The sequence below is a fragment of the Podarcis muralis genome, chromosome 3 (assembly GCF_964188315.1).
Source record: "Podarcis muralis chromosome 3, rPodMur119.hap1.1, whole genome shotgun sequence".
In the NCBI taxonomy this organism is placed as follows: Eukaryota; Metazoa; Chordata; class Lepidosauria; order Squamata; family Lacertidae; genus Podarcis; species Podarcis muralis.
In genome coordinates this window covers 109,157,799-109,183,301 of record NC_135657.1, presented here as the reverse complement: position 1 = coordinate 109,183,301, position 25,503 = coordinate 109,157,799, and the positions used below count along the sequence as shown (strand labels likewise).

The 25,503-nt window shown below is 43.3% G+C and overlaps 1 protein-coding gene across 2 annotated transcripts in view; it reads left to right on the top strand.

Annotated features, from left to right (window-relative positions):
• PLCB1 (phospholipase C beta 1) overlaps positions 1-25,503 on the top strand; it is a 468,615-nt gene that overhangs the window by 120,723 nt on the left and 322,389 nt on the right. For both annotated transcript variants that reach the window (XM_028722210.2, XM_028722211.2), the window contains exon 3: positions 14,055-14,129. In XM_028722210.2, the coding sequence (XP_028578043.2) occupies positions 14,055-14,129 (75 nt within the window). The remainder of the gene's footprint in view (positions 1-14,054; positions 14,130-25,503) is intronic.

Here is a 25,503-nt window from a genome sequence, read left to right as displayed (position 1 = left end):
GTGCATCACAATCTTAGGCAAGTTTATTCAGAAGTACATACCCATTGCACTCAGTGGGGGTTTGCTTCCTAGTTAGTGAATTTAGTGTTATAGCCCTAGCATATTTCTTGCTTAATTCTGCAATATCCATATTTGATCGGGTAGCATCTTCAGGAGAAGCGTGGCCTCATAGCTGAATGTTACCCATGTACCATGTACATCAATGAAAGATCTTAGAATGATATGGATAGAAGCTGGGCCATATTGGTCTCAGTTGCTACTACAATTAGTGGACGAATGCTGCTTGTACAAGCAAATAGAAATGCTTAGAAATGGGGTACAGCAGTAGCCCCATGAACCCCAGCCCCAGAAAACATGACATTGGACTAGTATTTTAGAGATGCAATCAGATAATGGCATGCGGTTGTACCATGGCTTATGGCTTTGTTTTGTGTTTTTGCTTGGTCATGGGCTTGCATCTTTGATTTTTGGGGTTGCGAACACTGGCTAAGATTTTTCCATAGCACCTCCTTAACGGCAGATGTAGCTACCCCCCCCCCCATTCCCTTGAAAATTATATATACACACACACACACACACACACACAGTGGTACCTCAGGTTAAGAACTTAATTCGTTCTGGAGGTCTGTTCTTAACCTGAAACTGTTCTTAACCTGAAGCACCACTTTAGCTAATGGGGCCTCCTGCTGCCACTGTGCCACCGCTGTACGATTTCTGCTCTCATCCTGAGGTAAAATTCTTTACCCGAGGTAATATTTCTGGGTTAGCGGAGTCTGTAACCTGAAGCATATGTAACCTGAGATACCACTGTATATATATAATCTCAGTAGGTGTTGGGATATTATTTAATAGAACAAATATGTGAGTCATGAATTTACCTTCTGCTCAGGGTGTTACCTTCAGGTTTCCAAAATCTTGCAAGTGTTCACTGCAAACTAGAAAATGGAATTTCAAGAAGAGAAAAAGAAATTGGTCCCCCAAGGGTCAGTTGTATCCATAGTCGGTGTTATATTTCTGTCTGGACTACAGTGATGAATGCAATCCCTTGATGGATAGTTTTAAGGCCAGTGGCCTTTGATCTGCAGATGGTAGCAGGGCAAAGGAAAGGAGGAGGCCTACAACTGATGGTAAATGGCATTTTCAAAGGTCTTTTCGTGCACAGCTCAAGTGGGAATAAGTCCAAATTGTTCCTGAACTGTCCTGGAATGTATGAGTCACCAGCCTGGCAGCAGAGACTTTCTCTAGTGCCCCAGGGCAGGTGACTGAGACCTTGAGATTCCTTTCTTCATCTTTAAAGTAAGCCTTTAGCCCTTCTAGGAAAAAAGTTGTGGGGGGGGGGGAGTGCAGGTACCTACTAAGTGATTTCTGTGAGTGTGATGTGACCAGCTTAATTTGCTTAACTAGGTGTGCTTAATGTTATATGAACTTGATGGTGAGCCTGGATAGCTCAGCTGGTTAGAGCATGATACTGCTATCTCCAATGTTGCAGGTTGGATCCGTATAGGACAGCTGCATATTCCTGCATTTCAGGGGGTTGGACCAGACGGTCCTTCAACTCTACAAATCTATGATTCTGTGATATCTGATCTGTCAAACAGAGATTTTCATTGTTAGCTTTGGTTTCACTCCCTTCACCATGTCTTATCAACTTATCAAGTGATGAGATGTGCTTAGAAAATCATACATTTCCAAAGGTAGAAGGAAATGGAAAAAGCTGGATTCGGTGCCTGTTTCTTTAAAAAAAAAAAAAAAAATTATTAAGGATTTTCTTGTTTTACAGAAGTGTAGTGCCTCGTATTTTTTTTCATGTAACTTTTTTACAAATCCGTTTCATTTGTTGAGGCATTAGGGGGAGAAGAAAAAGGAAAGAAAAAAGAAAGGGGGGCTCTGGGTTTCCCCCTTGAGTGAAGCTGACTTCTAGTGGGACCCTGTTGGGTTGATTTTTGATGTGTTGCATCATGGCCTATATCATTGTCTTGAGATGGGGATGCTGGCAATGCTATGGTCTTCCTGTGTCTGATTGCACAGGTTAGCAGGATGTTTCTCTGCCTCCCCTGAATCTGAAAGTGGTTCAGGTTCACTGTGGCTGTAACATCAGGTATAAGTGATCATAGGTGATAAAGATTCTCAGATGTGTGCCCATGGCAGGGGCATTATGTGAGAGGTGCCGGTGGGCCGTGGCCCCAGTTCAAAATTTTTGAGGGTGCACAGCCCAGGTGTTCCTCTCCACGGGTGTCACCACATTGGGGGGATTAACCTGCCGAGGGCTGCATTGGCCAGCTGGGTTCCCCCCTGCATGGATGGGCAGGCAGCTCAGCACAGCCCTACTTTGCTTCGGTGGGAGTGGGCTTGCTCTGGCAGCATTGGAGGAAAGGGTTGGGCTAGCAGGCTCCGTTCACCCTCCATGCCCCGTCGCCCAACACCTATTCTCGCGTGCCTCGCCTAACTCCTGTGCGCATGCCCCAGGCGACAGCAAGCGACTGTACACCACTGTTGCCACACAGAGACTTTGAGGTGTCTGCCTTGTAGTTCATGGTTATTGCTTTACCTCTTGATATGGTACTGTGATGATATAAGTTACCAACCAAATTTGTTGGCCTCATGCTGATTGTTTTCAAAGGAATTCTTTCTTCTTCTTTGGCAATCACTTGTAGCCAAGTAAGATTGTCTTCCATAAACACGGTTTTAACAATGAGTCCATAAGTGACTGTGGAGGCCAATTCTGGAACCACACGACCTTCCACAGTGAGGACAATGGTTACAAGAACCACCACCAAGTTGGTCTATATATCCTGCTTGCAAGTTTCCCACAGGCATCTTGTTAGCCCCTGTAAGAAGAGGATGCTACACCTCAGATGGACCATTAGCAGGATTCAGCAGGCTCTTCCTATATTTTTATGGCTGTCCCAAGGTCACCTGTGAGCTTCATGTGGCTGAGTGGAGTTTTGAACCTTGGTCTCCTTGTATCTCCATTACTCCATATCAGCTCCCCTCAATACTGAATTCCTCGGGTATATGCATGTCTCAGGATTAGCTTTAAAATGTTCTCATTAAACTGGCCTGGCAGCTGCCAAGAAGTGGTGCTAACTGAGTTTATAGAGACATGTTCTCTATTTTATATGCACTCATCTGAACAACTGTATCCACTTGGAGGCTTAAACACACTGCCCTTCCACATCATGTATTCTCCTTACTTAGCAGTTTGTGTCGGATAAAAAAGAAGAAACAGTTTAATGCAGTCATCAAACAAGGTGACCCCTATTAGCAGCTCTGATTGCCATAGTTTCCAGATTTCAGATCCTGGCTTTTGTTCCAGGCTTCCAATCTTCAGCCTACAGACATTTTTAATTCCCACTCTCCACTCTATGCCTACCATTCAGCTTTCCCTCCTCCGTACGTAGCACAATGCTGCTTTTTGGCTGTTCGGAGAGAATTAAATTGCAAGAGTGAAAATTCCATCTTAAAAGCATACAAGATGCCATTCAACGAGTTTTAGTCAGCACAATGCAATAATGCATAGCTTTGTGTTTACAAGTCATGAGCCAGGTTCTTACACCAATTGTAACAATCAATTTCTCAAATGTGGCAAAGAAAGGTCACATCTCACTTCTTATGAGTCCATGCCTTTCCCTTTGTTGGGCTTGAAAATAATACTTCTCAAATAATAATCCTCAAGCCGCAGCCTGTGGTTCAAGAAAGTGTTGTTCACAGGTAGGGTGTTTTTTTTGTTCCCGTTGGAATTGTTGCCAATACTAATAGGGGATTCAAGTGGAATATGCAACAAAACGTTGTGGGGTACCTCCTACTCCTGTGTGTGCATTTTATTCAATGGTAATAATGGCAGCTTCCTCTTAGTGCTTGCGGGATTCATTTGATCGTGATGTGGAAAAAATTCCAACCACATCCTCTGGTGAAAGCCTGGGACTTCACAGCCAGATGTACAAGAAATGTTCTGCTGGTCATTTGACATAATACGCCAATCAAATTCATTATTTTAGGGCTCAATTCAGACAGAGCATTTTCCACACAGCAGTTCCCCTCCACATCTCTGCGCATGATGGGTGACCCTTAGGAAGGTTCTGAACCCTGATAATCTCCCCCCGCTCCCTTAACATTCTTCTATCTTTAATAAATGCAGTGCCACCGTGATTTTTCTTGAGAGTTGTGAGGTAGGGCCTCGTTGTTCCAATTTTACAGAGTGCTACACATCCGTCATCACAGCTATCTTTACAAGAACCTTGTGAGGTTCTGTCATGATTATTATCCTCTTACTGCAGGGACTGAGGCTGAGAGACTAGTGAGTTGATGGCCGCTGTGAAATATGGAAGCGGTCCTTGGCAGCGCATCGTCTTAGATACTGCGCTCTGCCAATTCTAGCAAATGTAAGAGCGTGTGGCATTAATCTTCACAAAATTATATCTGAGCTGCCTCAGAATGGTTGAAAAGGAGTAAAGTCGGTTACTGGTCAATTTTAGAAATGCTATTATCTGAACCACATCCGGACATTAGGAAATAGCGATGAAATGGAACTGAGCAAAACCTTCCAGTAGGTCATCCCCTACTGGAGGCTGAACTCCACACACCTTGTCACAAAGTGACGTCAGATGGCACCCCAAATCAAGCCAACTAAAAGGACAATCCGTTAACACCAGCTGTATTTTTTGTAATGGCTATATGCAGTGCTTTTTTCTGGGGGGACGCAGGGGTATGCATACCCCTAAACGTTTTGTGAATCAACGTTTGGCCTCATTGAGGGGCAGTATTTCAATATGAGTAGGAAAATGAGACTACCCCTAAACATTTTTTAAGAAAAAAAGCACTGGCTATATGGACATGGAAAAGACACATGCTGTGGAAGTTGAAAATTAGGTTCTTTATTGAAAAGGATAGGTAAGTAAATAAGTGCCTTTAAAATGCAGTTGCTCACAATTTGAAAGCATACAGGTGCCTTTTTAAAACCATCACTGCTCCATACATCTCACTTCGGACACCCAGCCAGCTAGTTTTATTGATTTCAAGGCTTTCTTCAGGCATTTTGAAGGGAGACTTGTAACTGAACAAAGCATTTTTCAAAAAAATATTATTGAAAAAAACGTTGCTTGTGAACCTCACAAATGCAAACATAACAATATGTGGATGACAACTTCTAATATACAGTATTTCCTTTTGGCTGAATAATGTTCATAATGGCTTTCTAATGGATAAATGTGAGGCTGAGTTTGGCACAAAGAGACCGTTGTGATCTATATGCCACTCTCTCAGTTCCCCTCTAAGATGTCTAATGAAGACAGACTTGTGTGAAATCTCTCTGAACAGATGACTTGCATTGTGACAACTTAATTCTCCTTCAGATAGCTGCCTTTTTCTTTACTGGAAAGTAAAGTCATATGCCTAAATCATTCTTGAATCAATTGCCCACAGTTTACTGAAAAGTAAAGTCATATGCCTAAATCATTCTTGAATCAATTGCCCACAGGTATGGATGTCAGTTAAAAGGAAGAACATGGTAGCTAAACCTCAAGACAGTGTGATGAATTCTGCATAATAAACCATGCAACGAAATGGCACCTGAATGAATGCAATTAATGCCTGTGTCAGCAGAGACAAGAGAATTACCGGTAGTTATCAAAAGTTCCCAGAGCATATGTATGTGTAAAGCCAACATGCTGGAAATGAGGCATTCAAGTGAAACTCAAGATGTGTGTCATTTTCTTTTTTTCTAAAAAAACTGCTTGGTTCACAAAAAATGTGTACTGTCTTTTTTCAAGTCGTACCATCCTTTTTTACATTCAGATACATCTCATGTTATCTTCCTCAGATATGCTGTCACAAATATTGCAATGGGGTGCATTTTTTTCCCCAAGTAGCAGTTTTAATCAGAGATGTTAGGGCTGCTTAGGTCAGCAGGCTAGAGTGATGTGGTCCTGGGCTACTTGCATTGCATAATACACTTGTTTCAGCTATTACGTTTCAGAGAATATGAGTTGTACCACTGGAGGATGAGTTCTCTGTCCCCCTGTTCATCATAAACAAGGCAATAACGATATTGCTTAGTTCCAATATGTAGACACAGAGGTGAGCATTAGGGCTTTCATTTTGATATATGAAGCACAGGTAAGTGGAGGACTCATAGTGGCCTTTCCCCCATAAACTTGGGATGTGACACAGTCTGAATTGTCCTACTGAGCCCAGACTAAATTGCAGAGTGGAAATGGCTAGGAACTGGTATTACAAATGGGCAGCACATGTAGAAAATCAATGCTTCTGCTCTTCATGAGGGGAAAGGTCCGTTTAATCTATAAGCCGTTGCTTCTTCCCTTCTATGGAATTAAATCCCACAAAGTAATGGCCACCTACTTATATGGCTTTAAAAGAGAATTAGACAAATTCATAGAGGATAATGTTATCAGTGGTTAATAGACAAGGTTGCTATGTTCTCCCTACACTGTTGAAGGCAGGGTACTTCTGAAAACCAGCTGCTGGGAATCACAAGTGGGGAAAGGGGTATTCTGCTCATGTCCTCCTTGGGGGCTTCCCATAGGTTGACCACTTTGAGAACAGGATGCTAGATGAACTGGACCTTTGGCCTCATCCAGCAAGGTGCTCCTTAAGCTTTTCAGCATCTCTGTGTAGCAGACCCCTCTTCTCGGCAAGTAAATAGTAGAAGGAAGACCATGGTGGCTTTTGTGATATTACACAACCAGCACACAGAAATGCTGTGTAGGTGGTCTGTCAGAAAGAAAAGTCAGGATTTGATAGGGACATGGCTTCACTGTACAATGCTCTTGTATGGGAAACATAAATAGCTAACTGAACCTTGTGACTAAAGGTTCATTTGAAGAAAGTAATGAGGATCCCGTTTGCTGCATTTATACCATAGATGGGGAACCAGCAGCCTCTCAAGTGTTGTTGCACTCCCAGCATGGCCTAGGATCACCCTGGAGGACCACAGGTTTCTCACTCCTGGCTTAAGGTCATAGGTCTGCATGATGGAGGACTTGGCCCTTTATGTCCAATGTGTTTCTGCTTTGCCTACCCACTCTACTGGTTACCAACAGGGAGTCTACAGAGTGCCTTGGATACCTGTGCTTTGCCTTTTCTTCTCTCCACAAAAACAGCAGCTCCACGAAAGTGATGCATCTTATGCTGTATTGGCAAGTCATGCTATTCGTGAATGGGAGCACACATTGGAACGAAGTGCAACCCGCTGATCTTAACACACTGGATTGGAATTAACAACAACTTTAATTATTTTTATTGGATTGCTTTTCTGTTTTGTTAAGAGCTCCTTGAGTCATTGATTAAAAGTTTAAAGAGTATTATTCTGAGAAGATGATATGGAACACTGTTCCGTTAAAGGTAAAGGGATCCCTGACCATTAGGTCCAGTCGTGGCCGACTCTGGGATTGCGGCGCTCATCTTGCTTTATTGGCCGAGGGAGCCAGCGTACAGCTTCCGGGTCATGTGGCCAGCATGACTAAGCTGCTTCTGGCGAACCAGAGCAGCGCATGGAAACGCCGTTTACCTTCCTGCCAGAGTGGTACCTATTTATCTACTTGCACTTTGACGTGCTTTCGAACTGCTAGGTTGGCAGGAGCAGGGACCGAGCAACGGGAGCTCACCCCGTCACAGGGATTCGAACTGCTGACCTTCTGATCGACAAGTCCTAGGCTCTGTGGTTTAACTCACAGTGCCACCCGCGTCACTGTTCTGTTAGATCAAAAGAATAGAGTAAATAGGGCTTTTTGTCCCTAGTGAGAGCAGTGTCCATGGAAGGTTGGCTCTAACGTTGCTTACCCTTCATGAAAATGGGCCAGCAATGAGATAAGCCTCTTGGTCATTTGATGCTACCTTATATTGAGCTAGACCCACTGGTCCTCTAGTTCAGTATTGTATGCTTTGACTGGCAATGGCTCTCTAGTTTGCAGGCAAAAGTCTTTCTTAACCTTGTAACTGGCGATGGCAGGGACAAAACCTGGGTCCATCAGTACAGTACACAGAGTATGTCCTTTGCTACTGAGTCATCTCCAAGAGGCTTCCTCTGAGATTCATTTCAGATGTAGCCGCATCTGGGTTATGGACCTGGAATGGGTGCAAGCTTGTTGTGTGTTTCTGCTAACAATGCAGGCAATAAAGGGCAATGTACGGTATCTTCTGGCCAACTGAAGCTGTGAAGGCATCAGTGACGCTTCCTCTCTTGTTTTTCCCCAACTCTGCAATGTACACTGGGAGCCTTTATTTTTAAACCAGCATTTGGAATTCAGTGTTTCATCACCTTTTCCTTTATATAACAGAGCGTGTGTTGCAGTACAAATATTTGGACCTTCTTGGGGCGGGGGAAGAGTGATATAGGATCAGCTTTACCTCTTTCAGCATTAATAGAATGCCTCATCTTTGCTGCCATTTATAAGAAAAGGAACCCCCTGGTGTCCTTGCAATCGCCATCTATTTTGCTGTTTTTCTCTGCGGTGTTGTGTAGCCAGGACTGGTGTAGGCTTATAAAGCCACATATGGTAACATGTAATAAACAGTCACAGATTTCACAAACATTTTGTATTGGGGGAAAAAATATCCAGTTACCATATTTTTCCATGTATAAGAGTCGGTTTCCCCCCCAAAAAAATAATGTCCAAAATTTGGGGGTGTCTTATACACAGGGGTTATCTCCCCCCATTTTCTTAAACCTGAGTCCCCCAGAATAGGGATCGTCTTATACATGGGGGCGTCTTATAGACGGAAAAATACGTTAATTCCCCACTCTACCACAAATGTATACAAGGTAGACAGTAAAACGACACCTTATTTCAACAAAAATTCCCTAACAGGAATAAAGAAATAAAGAAGGGGTAAGTACAAAGAAAAAGAAGAAAGAAATATGGAAAGTAGGTAGAGGAGATAAAGAAGAGGTAGAGATTTGTACATATGTGTGGGCAACAAACTTTCAGTTTTAGAATGAAGTATTTCTACACCTCAGCTATTTTATTGGCTTGGTTGGTTGTTGTTATATTTTAAAATTATATATCTTGCTGGTGCTACCTGGATGTGATCAGAGCCTGGATAGCTGTCAATTGCAGTTTTATTTTTAGCCCATCATTGACGTCTCAAATCCCATGTCAGCAAAAAGCTGTACTGGAAGACAAGGCAAACTGTGGCTTTAGTATGAGTTGGAAGAAATAAGGAGTGATTTTGATAGGTTTGTTACGTGATAAACTGTTTCAAGTGAATACGAGTTTGAATAAATCATAAAGGTTGTGGGAATGTTTGGCCTTCCACATATTGCTGAACTACAACTCTCATCACCCTTGGGTATGCTTGCAGGTGCTGATGGGAGTTGTAGTTCAGTCAACATTTGGAAGAAGGGCACGGGTCCTCCATATATGGTATAAAGAGATCATTGTTTTCTGAATTGTGTGATACCTAGTACGTTCCCATCTCCCTATGTATATAAAGGTTGAGAGACCGAAAGATGTCAGGAGCTGCAGTTCAGTTCAGAATGCAAGAATGTTTCAGGCAATTGGAGGAGGAAGGAGACAGCCTCTCATCTGACAGCCAGTTTTGGTGGCGAGTAACATTGCTTTCTGGCCCTGTAAACTAGCAGCTACATAACAGCACAGTGAAAGACTCTGAAACCAAAGGAGGGAGGGATGGGAAGCCCTTTAACAACTGACAAGCAGGAATGTGTGCAGTGGAGGGCAACCAGGAAGATCAAGGATCTGGAAACCAAGCCTTATGAGGAACAGTTGACGGAGCTGTGTATGTTTCGCCTGGAGAAGAGGAGACTGAGAGGAGATATGATAGCCACCTTAGAATATCCCTGGTGCTGTCACGTGGAAGATGGAGCAAGCTTGTTTTCTCCTGTTCTTGAGGCTAGGACCCGAAGCAATGGCTTCACGTTACAAGAAAAGAGATTTCAAATAAACGTTAGGAATAACTTTCTGATAGTAAGAGCTGTTCAACAGTGGAATGGACTCCCAAGAGAGGTGGTGGACTCTCCTTCATTTGAGGTTTTTAAGCAGAGGTTGGATGACCACCTGTCATGGACGCTTTTGTCGAGGTTCCTGGGAGGTTCCATTGCAGGGAGTTGGACTGGATGACCCTGAGGGTCTCTTCCAATTCTATGAGCCTATGACCATGAAGGCCCACCACCTTATATAATAATAATAATAATAATAATAATAATAATAATAATAATAATAATAATAATAAATTATTATTTATACCCCTCCCATCTGGCTGGGTTTCCCCAGCCACTCTGGCCGGCTTCCAACAAAATATTAAAATACAGTGGTCTATTAAACATTAAAAGCAAGAAAGTAAGGCCTCAGTGAGATCCTACAGCGCATTTCCCCCTCTCCTGGCAGCAAATCAGCCCAAGATGCACATAGCTGCATTGGACCATAAAATAATGATCAGCTGGAATGGAAACAAATCAGTCTGATTGAATGGCTTCTTTTGGGCAGTGGTTGCTGAAGGGCCAAAGGCAGCTTCTCAGCAGAGTCAGTAGAATAGCCTCGTGTCTCCCTCAGTGCAGTCTTAATCATGTAATGCACAAACATCAAATGGCCATGCATACAAAGGTTTTTAAACATTGGATCCACAGGGAAATCGTATATTTTGACTCACCAGGTGGGGCAAAGGTGCTGTGGTAGCTTCCCAGCAGGTGGATTGGTGTTGCTTACTGGGAGAGAGGGGCAAGTCTTGACTCCACCAGTGCCATTCTACTGTGCCAAACTCCCCACTGCCTCTCTCCCTCCTGGTCATTGGCAGCAGCCCACTTGCCAGGAAGCCAGTGTAGTACCTCTGCCACACCTGGCAAGCCATTTCTTGATTCATGTGTGGTCCTCTTGGCATTCAAGCATATCACACCGTAACAGAGATTCTACAGGGGTGCAGGTTGTGGCCAAAGACATGTTATTTATTGGGCATGGTTTGATAATGATTGTGTTCGATGTAGAAGAAAAACTTAGGAAGTGGTTTAATTTTGTTTGGAGAGCTAATCTAAGGAAAGTTCCTGTGCCCGTTCTGAAATTCAATATTCATAAATAGCTGATGAGACATAAGAAGGAGACCTTTATTAAAGAATATCGGTTGGAATTGACACAAGCTTTGGAGACTCGTGATAAGACAAAATTTTGGAAATTGGTGACTGATATGGAAGGTCGCTCTTCTCCAAAAGATGAGTGTCACATTGCGGAACTATGTAGGAGGAATTTTTTTGTACAGCAGTCTAATGATCTAATGATGCTTAATGAGTTTCAGGGGGGAGGAATCAGTCTGTACCCATGAAGCTGTATTATATTGAGACAGATAATTGATCCCTCTCTGTAGTACCGTCTACTTTTCCTGATGGTGGCTAGTTTTTGACTGCCTGAAGTCCTGTTTAACTGGAGCTGCTGAACCTTGCTTGCTTTCTGTCCCCTTTCCCCATATAATATATAAATCCTCTATTGCTATGGTTACTGTTTCCATTGCCTGGTGTGGGCAGCCTGGTAGAAAGAGTGCACTTGCTGCTACCCTGCAGCTTTTTCCTTACTGAGTGCTTGCTACAGCCCTATTGAAAATGTAAATTATCTGTATATCAAATTAGTTTTAAAAACTACCTCCAAACATGGCATATCAGTTTCCTTCCCACCCCCAGCCCCAAAATCGTTAACAGTGTTCATAAGGGAGAAAGTATGCTCGTTTGTGGGGTCCTATGCAGGTACATGGATTTCTCATTAATACAGTAGCTTTCCAGGGATCAGAGATGGATTTAAATCTAACATGTGGTATACTGTAATAATCCAGCGTTGGCAGTGTTTATGGAACTGAGCAACTTTTATGGTAATACAGACAATTAGTGCAGCTTATTTGCTCTAAATACAAATCGTATCCACAGGAGAAACACAGTAGATGCTGCCAAGTCTCATAAAACTTGCTTGCCTATGGCTCATGAAGTAATGCGCTGAGTAGTTGAGAAGGACACATTGGTGCTGGGCTTCTGGATGGAGCACGTCACACCTTAATGATGAAGATGATGATATTTGTTTGTTTATTTATTTATTTATACATGGCCTGTCCATCTGGCTGGGTTTCTCCAGCCACTCCGGGTGGCTTCCAACCGAATATTAAAAACACAATACAGCATTAAACATTAAAAACATCCCTAAACAGGGCTGCCTTCAGATGTCTTTTAAAAGTAAGATAATTGCTTATTGCCTTGACATCTGATGGGAGGGCATTCCACAGGGCGGGCACCACTACGGCCCTCTGCCTGGCTCCCTGTAACCTCACTTCTCGCAGTGAGGGAACCGCCAGACGACCCTTGGCAATGGACCTCTGAACGATGGGGGTGGAGATGCTCCTTCAGATATACAGGACAGAGGCTGTTTAGGGCTTTAAAGGTCAGCACCAACACTTTGAATTGTGCTCAGAAATGTACTGGGAGTCAATGCAGATCTCTCAGGACCGGTGTTATGTAGTCCTTCAGGTATACAGGACCGAGGCCATAAGCTATACCATAAAGGGCTTCCCCACTGGGATGCAGCCACATGCTGCTCCCCTCCCATCTAAGGACCCAGCTCAATGCGTTTGCTGCCATTGCAAAGTTGTGACATAGTAGAAATGTAGATAGGTGGAAACCCCGCAGAACCATGGCCAATCCGTCTGTGGGTAAAATTCCTCCATGGTCATGAGAAACAGGGGCCGATCCATGTCCATAACAATGCTGCTGGTGGAATTTTCTTCTAAAGGAGATTCCTCTTCACTAAACCATTTACTTAAGGAGTGGGTAGGTGGATAAGCCTTGAAGGAGAAAGCTGGGTGAAGGGCGGAAGCCGGTGTGGGCCTACTTGTTACACTCCCGGTGTGGACTTGACCAGAAAAGTCTTCAGTCAAGTCCACCCCTAGGCTCTACCCAGGGGAGCCAGAGAGCTGGCTTTGATTGGTTCCCTGGCGGAGGAGGCCCTGCCCCCTTGTGACTGCACCATATTGTACTTGGCTGAATGGGAGGAAGATCTGCTCCCCCTGCGTCACTGCAAATCATGGCAGTCAGGATGGAAAAGTGAACCTGGGCTTTTCCTCGATGCCACTAGCTTCCAAGTCTGCAGCTCAAGTAGGTCTCCTGGTCTCTAAAAGGCATAATCTTACCATGATTTGGGGAAGACTCACAATGATGGGCCAGTGGTATAAGACAGCTTCCTTTCTTCCTTTATCTTAATTTATTAATTAATTTATTTATAATAATTTTTTTGGGGGGGGATTTTATTTACAACATAACACAAACCCCCCTCCCCCCAACACAGAAATCCACCCCCTCAGACAAAAACATAACAAACCACAAGCATAATATACAACAATACAAACAACCAAATAAAAGACTTCCTTTATCCTGTTTCTGACATCCTTATTTACTTCTTATAAGCTGTTTCCTTTATGAATAATTATTAAGATTTTTCTAATTATAACTTAAAGGTAAAGGTAAAGGTACCCCTGCCCGTACGGGCCAGTCTTGACAGACTCTGGGGTTGTGCGCCCATCTCACTCAAGAGGCCATGGGCCAGCGCTGTCTGGAGACACTTCCGGGTCACGTGGCCAGCGTGACAAAGCTGCATCTGGCGAGCCAGCGCAGCACACGGAAACGCCGTTTACCTTCCCGCCAGTAAGCGGTCCCTATTTATCTACTTGCACCTGGGGGTGCTTTCGAACTGCTAGGTTGGCAGGCGCTGGGACCGAGCAACGGGAGCGCACCCCGTCGCGGGGATTCGAACCGCCGACCTTTTGATCGGCAAGCCCTAGGCGCTGAGGCTTTTACCCACAGCGCCACCACAAAGTCTCCTGCAGACATTAATCAAAACAAGTCCAGGTATGAATTTTAGGGCACTGTTTTGTGAAGTGTTCTCTGCATTTTCTCCATGCTTTTTGAAATTCTTGTCTAGTATGATCTCTAATTGCCTTTATCTTAATTTAGAATCGGGATGCTTGTAAAGACCTTCATATGCAACACTGCAGTGTAAATGATGGAATGACCTAATGCAGCAAAACTCAACTCCCCTCTCCCCTTCTTGTCTCATCAGGTGCAGGAATCGGAGCTGCTGGATATCAGCCTTGTCAAAGATGCCCGATGCGGGAAACATGCCAGAGTGCCTAAGGTAGGTCACATGGGGAGGCCAAAGAATCTCCACTGCTGCTTTACCAGATAGTGCTTTGTAAAAATTCCCCATGGGTCACATTTTGTTCCTAAAAGTTGTCTCTCCAACCATATATGTGTCATTGCATAACTGCAGCATAGCCTTACTTATAATGATAGCCTCAAGGTGCTTAATTAAGGGCTCTCTGGGAGAGGCAAGCATGCAATTTGAACTTCATCTTGTACATTGACGGAAAGTCTATTATGTGGAACTTTTGGGATGTCATTGCGGAAGTGACTGTGTTGTGAAGCAAGTACATAATTTCACTTTAGTTTTGAGTGGCTATACCCTCGACAGCTGAATCGGAACTGTAATGTTAATTATGAAGTGCTCCTTTTTTAATAAACATTTAATAGATAGCGTAAGTAACTCATTATGTTTGCAAGAGATGCCTAAATTAAGTTTTGCTATTTTCTGCGTCTGTAAATTGGATGAAAAGGCTGCATTGTTGAACCGAATGTACCTTCTAGATAATGGCTGTTTTTCATTTTCAACTTTTCATTAATGATCACACAAGTATGCAATCCAAATTCAAAGCTATGCTTGGTGGCACTTGAGGATTTTTCACGCATCTCACCAGCTATTCTTTATGGAAGCAAGTTGCCATCCTTGGCCTTTCTCAGTTTTATTTTGCTTTTTAAATAGGCAGCTACCGTGTGCAGGTAATTGTGTGCTTGGATGTATCATGTGACTATGGAATTGCCTTTTTCTAAAGCATTTTAAAGTTTCTTCCTAAGGGCCCATTTCAGTGTCAGAAACTTTCCAAAAGGCTAGAATTGTAATTGAAAACCTATGGTAGCAATTCGTGACATGCACATAAATATCAAATTAGTGCTCCCTGATTATTGGCTTTATGATGAACAGCATGAGAACATTAACAATGGATAGAACATTATTTTAAAAAGCAGCTCCCTCCCCTTCCTTCTCTCTCCTTTTCTCTTTCTTTTTTGAGAGAAGTGTTCCTGTATCGAAAAGTATGTTTCGCTAAGGTGCACATACAGTTATTTGCTCAGTGGGGTCTTGCTTTTGTTAAAATGCACAAATGCTTTCCTTGCTGTTGTGCTCCACCAGTCAGTGGCAAGCAGCTTTCATTGCAAGCTGTTTGCAAAAAAGAAAAGAAAAGAAAAGAGGCCTTTCTTGGCCTTGGGATGACATGCCTTACCTATGTGTGTGAGCTTGCCTGTTGCTTTGAGGTGAAAGGGTACCTTAGTAATGCGATAATGTGTTGGGCAATCAGTTAAAATTTGTTTTGTGCAGAGCATGGTTAATTGTGCAGTGAACCCTCTAGTAACAACGGGAAAGTTCTGTGGCTTAAATGACTCCACCCTTTCTCTCTTGATGTCTCTTATGCCTGGAATTCTATCTTGGAACACCTATGTGATACTACCCCGCTGCTTTCCTTCCAATCCCTCCTCCTTGATGAAGCCTTCAATACAACTCCTTAGTCCCTGTCTTCTAATGATATTAGGCTTAGGTATATCCTTCGCATTTCCCCTCCCTCCCTCCTGGTACGCCTCCTTCCTGCAACTGCTGCAGCCAAGCTGGTACCAAATGTATTGCTCTGTTTTCCTTTGAACCACATAAGTGAGGCCAAGAGGGGCAGATTGTCGTCTGGGCAGCCTGAGACCTCCATACACACTGCCCGGGTTACGCCCCAAGAAGTCACTTCAGTGCTGACACAGCAAAACAACACAGGAGGCAGCAGTTACAAGTTATTGGTCTCTGCAGTCACAGCAGGCGCTGTGATTCTCCAGTGGTTTGACTTCAGCCCTGGAGGCACACTCCATTGTCTCTCAAGACAGATGGATGCCAACAACTCCTCCCCCGCCCCCGTCCGCAGCAATCTCCTTTGTCAAATTTTAGATTGCAATCTTATTGAGTCAGGGACCTGTCATTATTTTTATTGTTGCTGTTTCACTTTAAAGCAGTCTTCTTGAACTGGTGTGCTCCATATATTTTTGACCACAGCTCTCATCATCCCTAGCCACATCCCTGGCTGTGCTGACTGGGACTGTGATGGAAGCTGGAGTTGAAAACTCCACCAGGATGGGGAAGGCTGCTTGCACAATGTATATTTCTTGCTGCCATACTTCACAATGCAGGGTTACTCCAAGCTGAGATCTTTTACCTAAGCCTTTTCAGGGTAAAAAGGTATCTCCCATTGGCTTCCATTTTGTATTGTGTTTATCATCACTTAAAACTCGTGGCGATGGAGGCTTTTGAAAGACAGATGACATTTAAAGCAAAAATGCAAAACAGAACTGCCTAGCCATTGGCTGTTTTTGCATCCTTCCAGAAAGTATCCCCAAGTCTCCATGAGATGTCAGCCCACTGTGAAAGAAGCAGCAGTTGTCATTGAGCTGTGTGTGACATGGACTAGTGCAGGATTGATCCAAGACGTTTTGCTGCCTGGGGCAAAAGTTCCAGTACTCATGGTGCCCTTACTTACTAGATTGGTAGCCTCAATTTTAAAGATGCCACCCTCAATTTTAAATATGCCAGTCATGAGTGGGTTTTCGCAGCCGTGCCTCAAGAATTATTTGATGTCTGCCAGTACATATTAATGATCTGCAGAGTCTCTCCTTTAGCTAAACATCCATCTCACAATCTCTGTAGAGCCACTCCCAAGCCAGTTACAATATTTCCATTGGTTCCAATTGCATTCTGAATAAACCACTTGGGGTAAATGGCCCGATGTGGGTAGAGAAATGGAATCTCTGCCAGAAGCAATAGGAGGGCAGTCAAGAATAGAAGAAACTGAAGGGTGTTTCAGAAGAGAAATTCTGCAGGAACAGAAGGGAAATCAGAAAGAAGATCTAGTTTTCACTGGGTTGGTCAACTTTCTGTACCAGTGATGCTCTTCCATGCAAAAGAGATTCTCTTCAAAATGAAAACTAGCATGCAAGGGTGATGGATTCTGGCATTCTTTCTCACATGCTACATTTCTTTGCACTGGGCTGTTTACTTTATGGAGGAGAGTGAACCCCTGCCTGTCCTCAGAAACAGGTTGACAGCCTCCTGTGATGAAAAAGTTGGTTTTGCTGGACAGGTTGGTTTAACAAGTGTTTCTTTTTCTTTTTTTTCTCCTGCCAGCAAATGGTTAAAGAATGTCAGCCTCTGATTGGCCGTGGTTCCAGGAGGGATAATTTAAAAGGAGAGGATTTGAAGAGAGGTTGCGGAGGTGGGGTTGGAATTGAGGTTGGAGAGGCTGGGAGATAGGTAAGGAGACAGGTTAGGAGTCAGGTTGAGGTGTAAAGAGTGAAAGGGAAAAAGAGTTGGTTCTGGAAAAGAACTTCCATTATGAGCGTATTGTGAAGGACAGAGTGAGGTGTCCTGTAGGAGGAATAGACTGGAATTTTACTGGCAGGCAGAGGTTGAGCCAGGAGAAGTAGGAGCTGGAAAGGTTGTTCAGTGAGGTGGGGGCAATTTATCTAAGTGAGAGTGGGCCCAACGGCATGACAGGAAAAAGTGTCATTGCGCCAGTCACACCTCCATGAAAATAAGTCCATATGCATCTTGCTAATATTGACAATTTTGTGAAAGGATCAATTTGTAGGAGCATATTCACAATATGAAAAATTTAATCTAAAAAGCTACCCTTTGTGGTTCTGTTTCTTGTCACAGAGTGTTATACGAGGAAGGGATAATTATTTCTCCATAAAACCTTTGTCTCCATATTAATTTCAGCCTCCCACCCACCCACCTCACCCCTCTGCCTGCATATAAAATAGATGGTGGAAGTTTGTTTTTGCATTATGGATAGCTGATCTAACCGTGAACCATATTAAAAAATATTTTTTCAGAGACAGTGTTGAGACAGCTCTCTTCTTAAAATGCTGTTCACGACTGCATTTTTAAAACTGGTTTTTAGTAGTCCTATAAGAATGTTAGTTGGCCAAATGTCAGGTTACTCTGAATGTCATAACGTTTGCTTTTCTAAAAGGTTCTGCTTCTACAATTATGTGATAAGTGGAAATATTAGCTGCTTTCAAAAACAAAATTAGATTTCTGGTTCTTGGGTCTCTCAGCAGAAGCTGAGAAGGATGAGCCTATAGATTGAATCTTAGGAAATAAATAAAAATGCTGAAATGCTTTGCTTATGAGATATATAATTCAGTCACTCTCCCCCAGTTCAGGGTTGACTTTAAAAAGAATGCAATCACAAAAAACTTTTGCCCTTAGAATAAAATTGCTTACTCTGAGTTGTGTTTGTGCTAAAGCAGCCTGTAAGTTTTGCTGTGACTTTTTCAGTTAGAAAATGGGTACTTGCAGATGGCTTTGGTGGGTTTGTGGAAACATAAAAGTTCCGTCTCTCTTGGTTTCTGTGTACCACATTTTAAGGATATTGACAAGCTGGAATGTGTGTGGAGGAGGGCAACCAATATGATAAAGGGTCTGGAAGTCAAGCCCTATCAGGAATGGTTGATGGAACTGGATTTGTTTATCCTGAGAGGAGATATGATAGCGATCTTCAAATATCTAAAGGGCTGTCACATGAAGGATGGAGCAAGCTTGCTTTCTTGTACTCTGGAGGCTAGGATCCTATCCAATGGCTTTAAGTTACAAGAAAAGAGATTCCTGCTCATCATCAGGAAGAACTTTCTGACAGTAAAGAGCCGCTCAACAGTGGAACAGACTCCCATGAGATGTGGTAGATTCTCCTCCCTTGGAGGTTTTTAAGCAGAGGTTGGGTGTACACCTGTCATGTATGACCTTGTTGAGATTCCTGCATTGCAGGGGGTTGAAGTACGTAACTCCTGGGGTCCCTTCCAACTCTACAGTTCTGTAACACCCACCCTCTTCTGAACATCTTTGAAGAGAGTGATAGAAGATTATATTGTAAGGACTTGAATATCCATGTGCTAACTGTGGCAACATTGGGCTACTTTACCTTTTACCTTCCATGTAAGCTACACTCCATACATTGATGTATGGAAGTGAAAGCTGGACCATAAAGAAGGCTGATCGCCGAAGAATTGATGCTTTTGAATTATAGTGCAGGAGGAGACTCTTGAAAGTCCCATGTACTGCAGGAAGATCAAACCTATCCATTCTGAAGGAAATCGGCCCTGAGTGCTCACTGGAAGGACAGATCGTGAAGCTGAGGCTCCAATACTTTGGCCACCACATGAGAAGAGAAGACTCCGTGGAAAAGACCCTGATGTTGGGAAAGATTGAGGTCACAGGGAGAAGGGGACGACAGAGGAGGAGATGGTTGGACAGTGTTCTCGAAGCTACCAGCATGAGTTTGACCAAACTGCGGGAGGCAGTGGAAGACTGGAGTGCTCTGGTCCATGGGGTCACGAAGAGTCTGACATGACTAAACGACTAAACAACAACAACAACAACAACAACAACAACAACAACAAGCTACACTCTCTCCTGCCACCAGGCCACAGGATATCCTGGGAATAAGGTGTACCTGGGGTTTATCTAGGGCTTGTTTGTTGGTACTTGGGGGTGGGAATGGGGCTCAGGGGTGGTGGGGAGTGGGCACATTAGCACGGTGAAAAGCTGTAGATCATGACCTATGCTTTTATCATGCGACACTAGAAATGATATAGCGTATTAGCAGTTAGCAAATGGAAATTCAAATTAACATGGGTGCTTAACATCCCGAAGTTTCACACAACAGTTTCTATGGAAACTAGAATCTTTATATAGCTCTGAGGATTTTGCTAACAAGCTGAAATAGTGGCATTAGTTGGGTGTAGGGCACATTCCCCATGGTGAACATTCATTTTTAAATGTGCTATGCATTTTATTATTACTGCTCAGTAGTCATACATATTTCAGCAGGAAAGGCTTTAAAAATAAAAATAAAACCATGCATTGTTTTGTTGAGCCATATGCAAAGTAGAAGATATTAAAAACATTTAATTTCTCAAAACATTCTGAAAGGATGGGGGAGAGATCATGGATGTAGCCGGGGTTAACCACCCCCATCAAGTAAATACCTTTGAAGGTGCTACCTTTGAAGGTGACCCGGAAACTGCAATTAATCCAGAATGCGGCAGCTAGACTGGTGACTGGGAGTGGCCGCCGGGACCACATAACACCGGTTCTGAGAGATCTGCATTGGCTCCCAGTACGTTTCCGAGCACGATTCAAAGTGTTGGTGCTGACCTTTAAAGCCCTAAACGGCCTCGGCCCAGTATACCTGAAGGAGCGTCTCCACCCCCATTGTTCAGCCCGGACACTGAGATCCAGCGCCGAGGGCCTTCTGGTGGTTCCCTCATTGCGAGAAGTGAGGCTACAGGGAACCAGACAGAGGGCCTTCTCGGTAGTGGCGCCCGCCCTGTGGAACGCCCTCCCATCAGATGTCAAAGAGATAAATAATTACCTGACATTCAGAAGACATCTTAAGGCAGCCCTGTTCAGGGAAGTTTTTAAAATGTGACGCTGTACTGTTTTTAACACTGATTGGGAGTCGCCCAGAGTGGCTGGGGAAACTCAGCCAGATGGGCGGGGTATAAATAATAAATTATTATTATTATTATTATTATCATCATCATCATCATCATTATTATTATTATTATTATTATTATTATTAAATAAAAATACTTAACTTGCTGACCAATCACATCACAGATAGCTCAGTTCTGCTCCCCCCAGCAAAACTCCTCCCCCCTGCCATAAATCCTGGCTATGCCCATGGGAGAGATGTTAAGCACAGGGAAAGTTTATTTTGAATATTTTTTGCTGCTGGTGGTGATGATAATTTTACTTAAAATCTGTCCTTCACCATAAGGTCCCAGCTTGGGGTATGCACATCGCAAAACAACAATTAAATAATGCAATCAAAATATCAGTATATAGTGGTGGTGGGGGGGGGGTAAGCCTGGTAAGCAAGGTGGAGAGTTTAAAAACTTTTTTCCCACAGAGTCTCTGCACAAAAGGGGCTTTCAAACCCTTTGCCTTGCTTACAGGGCTCTGGGATGGTCATGGAAGTGATTGTGGGATCTCAAGGGGCCATCTTGAGAGCTCAGACGGTGGGGGCGGTTCTGTGTGTTCTTCTGACCGTGCACAATTTTGTCTTTACACACAGCCCCTAGGAACACAATCCTTGTGCATGCAGTGCTTGCACTGTAAAAGTGTAGTTGCTAACAGGCCATTTTGGACCTGTGCCTCCATATACTGTTTGGGGACATGGTTGAAAGAGTTTCTCCCATCAGAGATCCTTGGCTTGCATCCATCCCTTCCTTTGCTACAGCATGTGGAGCATCTGCGTGTTGGACAGAGGAAACAGGTACACAATTGCTTACTGAAGCTTTGTAGGCGGCCCCCAAGTCCTCTCTTTTAAGGCAGGGGAACAGACATGCACTGTCTTAGTCACTAAGTGGCTGGCTTTTCCCCTGTGGTCGATGGCCTCATGGTCAGGCTTTGGTTGGAAGGCGAAAGCTATCAGTCTGGGCACCCAAGTTCCCCCTGCACTGCAAGGCAGGAAATGTATTGCCTGCCTTGCAAGGTGCCATTGATGAAGCGTTCTCTGCTTCCCTTGTAGCTATAACAGAAGGGGCATCTCTCTTATGCTGTCTCCTCTCTCCCTCTTGTTTAAAGGATAAAAAGGTAAAGGTAAAGGGACCCCTGACCATTAGGTCCAGTTGTGGCTGACTCTGGGGTTGCGGCGCTCATCTCGCTTTATTGGCCGAGGGAGCCGGCATACAGCTTCTGGGTCATGTGGCCAGCATGACTAAGCCGCTTCTGGCAAACTAGAGCAGCGCACGGAAACGCCGTTTACCTTCCCACTGCAGCGGTACCTATTTATCTACTTGCACTTTGACGTGCTTTCAAGCTGCTAGGTTGGCAGGAGCAGGGACCGAGCAACGGGAGCTCACCCCATTGCGGGGATTCGAACCACCGACCTTCTGATCAGCAAGTCCTAGGCTCTGTGGTTTAACCCACAGCGCCACTTGCGTCCCTTTGTTTAAAGGATAGGGCAAGAAGCTTCTGAGCAGTCTCAACTAAGCCATGCAATGGAGAATTTTGCAGTCCCTGCTTCTTTCTATATTTTTTCAAATATTATTATTGTTTTCTAAGTCCTTTGGGTCCCCCCTCCAGATTTCGTTTTCCGTTTTTCTGACTAGAAACAAGCAGAGACCTATTTCATACCCTCCAATATTCCCCACTAACTGACCCACCTTGACCCCCCCAATTTTTGTCTCCGACCCACAGAACATTTCCTATCAACAGGACACAGCACACAACTTTTAACTGATTAATTAATTTATCTCATAAAAATTATTCACCGCTTGATTGTAAAAAACCTCAAATATAAAACAGTAAAATCAATAAAAAATTACATCCTACTTTAAAACATAGAAAAGTTAGATTCCTAAAACAGATTAAGATTACCTCAACTTTCTAAGCATTTAGGTGGGCTTGTCTAAACAGGTATATTTTTAGCAGGTGCTGAAAAGAGAATAGTGAAAGTGCCTGCTTGATCTCAGTAGGCTCAAATGTATACTTCTTGCTTATTGTTTGTGCTGTTTATTTTTATTTCTTGTCCTTTTAAAATGTGATTTAGAAAATCTCAGTGAAAGTGTTTTGAAGATGGGAACACACTCCCATCTTACAAAACTAGCAGATCTTTCACAGGACCTAACAAGGTAGTCTTTATATCAGCTTTGCTAATTAGGGGAGCAAATTTTAATCAGCAAGTGAAACACTTACTGTAGTTGTTTTATTCTCCTTATTTATGGAAATAAGCAAGTCTGCAGTGTAAACATGTCATATGAGAACAGAAATCTAGCAGTGAGGGAATTGTGGTTTTCTCATTTTTGAACTTGGTGAACATGCATGATGGTGTGTCTTTAACTTTTAATTAGAAAGGATTGCATACAATCACGATAACCTTCTAAAAATATCAGCATTTAAAAGAACAGCCCTCTGGCATGTCAGTGAAGAATACCCAGCTTTGCATTTCAGTGAGATTAGGCTTGAGTGGTTTCTTTCATTTGCCACTATTTCTGTTTTTATCTTCAGATAAATATATGGGATTTTTTTTTTTGTTTAGTTGCAAAGCGAGCTAAATTAGAAATTCTTTTAATTGACCTGTACCAAAGTTATCTATTACAGCCAACAATACATAAAGTATAGATTATATTCAAAGCATGGGGAACATGGGATCTGATTTTGCTTCTTGAATAATGGCACATCTTCAGAGGAGTTTTTCTTTCAGGAGCATTTTGTATTGGTGGGGGGAGACAGAACATTCTCCTTGTGTAGAACATAAAATGGCACCCACCCACCCACCCAATTTCGCAGAGGTTTCTCTCTCTTGTGTACAAATGATTTATGTCCCGCAACATCTTTGCCAAGTGTGTGTCAGGGGTTGTATCTAATTAAGTTCTACTCAGAGCAGACACTTTGTAATTAATGGACCCAAATTAGTCATGTCAATCAGTTTCAGTCGGTCTGCTCTGAGTGGGTCTAGCACTGGAAACAACCCCAGAATGCTACAATTACTCTTCTCTGCTGGATGTAATGATAAACAATTTTGGAAAAAAGTAGAAGCTGTGTCTTGGTGGAGCATTGTCCTGGCTCCCAGTTGTTGAAGAACAAAAACTTGAATGATTCTTTGCAAGCGTGCTATTGCTTAGATTGGTGCCCTACATTTGCAAATCTCTCATCTAAGGCACAGGCAGTACATTTGATACAGACACAACCCTTGCCATCCTATATGGGGAAGGCTCAACTTAATTCATCAAACAGTTCTGTTCCTTAGCAAGCAATCTTGCACTCTGTCTTGGAGGTGGGATTTGCTCCAACCGTTCATGCCTCCTTCCTTGAGTGCCTCTGGGACATAGGTGATGGAGGGAATGTCTCTACCCCCTCTGGAGAAAGAGAGCTAGACTCAGCATCTGGCATGAGAGACACTGTTGAGGTGTCAGAGATAGGCTTCAACAGTTGTGGTTAGGAAAGCAAAGCTGCAGAGTTCTTGTTGTGGGGATTGATGAGGTGAGAGAACAGTCTGAGGGACACACACATCTGGTCACACCTCCAGGGTCTTCACTATTAGGCTCCCCCAGGTCTGGCAGAGATCTCCCCACCACACTGGAGCCAACCATCAATCTACATCATCCTGAATTGGCCACCCCATGACAAGCATGTGATTTTAATGGAAAATATAGTCTCCAAGACCTCCATAGTTCATTCTGTGTATCCCTGGTGGCCATTAACAATAACCATTTTGTACTACAGAGAGAGGGAAGGAAGGCAGGAGAAAGCGAGAAAGACCAAATACTAATATAAGGTAAAATAGCTGACTAGTTTAAATTTTTTCTTTGGCTGTCTAAGCAATTCCTATTGGTAAATCAGTTGCCTTCCCGATATGCCTATCCCTTTAAAAGGCTCATTTGTAACTGGTTTCAAAAACAACGAGGAAATGTTCAGGAAAATGCAAGCTAATGACCCATCCTTTACTGAATGACCTGAAAAGATCAGCTTGTTCTGAACTACATGCATTCATGCCCAGGAACGTAAATAAAAACATTCTTGAATTCATCCTCGAAGCCAACACAGGACTTTGTGAATAGAAGCCAAGTGAGGCTGTGCATCTTAATGTGGGTTTCTCAACAGAATGAAGGAAGTTTGCCCTTGGAAGAAACAAGGACAGCCAAGTAACATAGGTTTGCAGCCCCTTTTTGGTGAACAGTGAACCAAACGTCGTGAAGTACTGGCAGGTGTTAACTAAACACTTGAATGCCATTAGACCTGCTGCTCAACTGGACTGCTAATGGCTTAAGTTCCACAATGTACACAATACCACAAACCTTAAGTGTGGCAATAGAGTGGGATTCTCTGGGGCAAGCTGATCAAACAAGGAAGCAGAGCAAAGTAGTTTACTGGACACACATTTATGACCTGAATGTTAACAAAACAGAGAACATCTCTTCAAACTAGTATTGTATAGGTCCCTAGATTGGGGGCAGGGGTGGATAGTCATCAGCATGCCGTGTTTGAAACACTTGGCATTCATTTTCAAGAGACCTCAGACATTGAAAATCCATAGTTTCCCCGCCTTCTTCCTCTTATTCTGTGGTCTTCCTCTTATTCTGTGAGTTTTCTGCGGGAAAGAAAACTTGCACTGAAGGTGAGCTATGAAGTAAACATCACATGTCGTTAGCAATGTGAGCTTCCACCTGATGGCCTATCGATGTCCAGAATTCCTGCAACATTTGTTTTTTGGCTACTGACATCAATTAGTTAAACTCGGTTTGACAGATTGGACAGATCTTATTGAACTCTGTTGCTGCCTTGGTTGCTTTTCTTTTTTTAAATGCCTATAATCCCTTTTTGGATTTGAAGATGTGTGCTTACTACGAGAAGCATC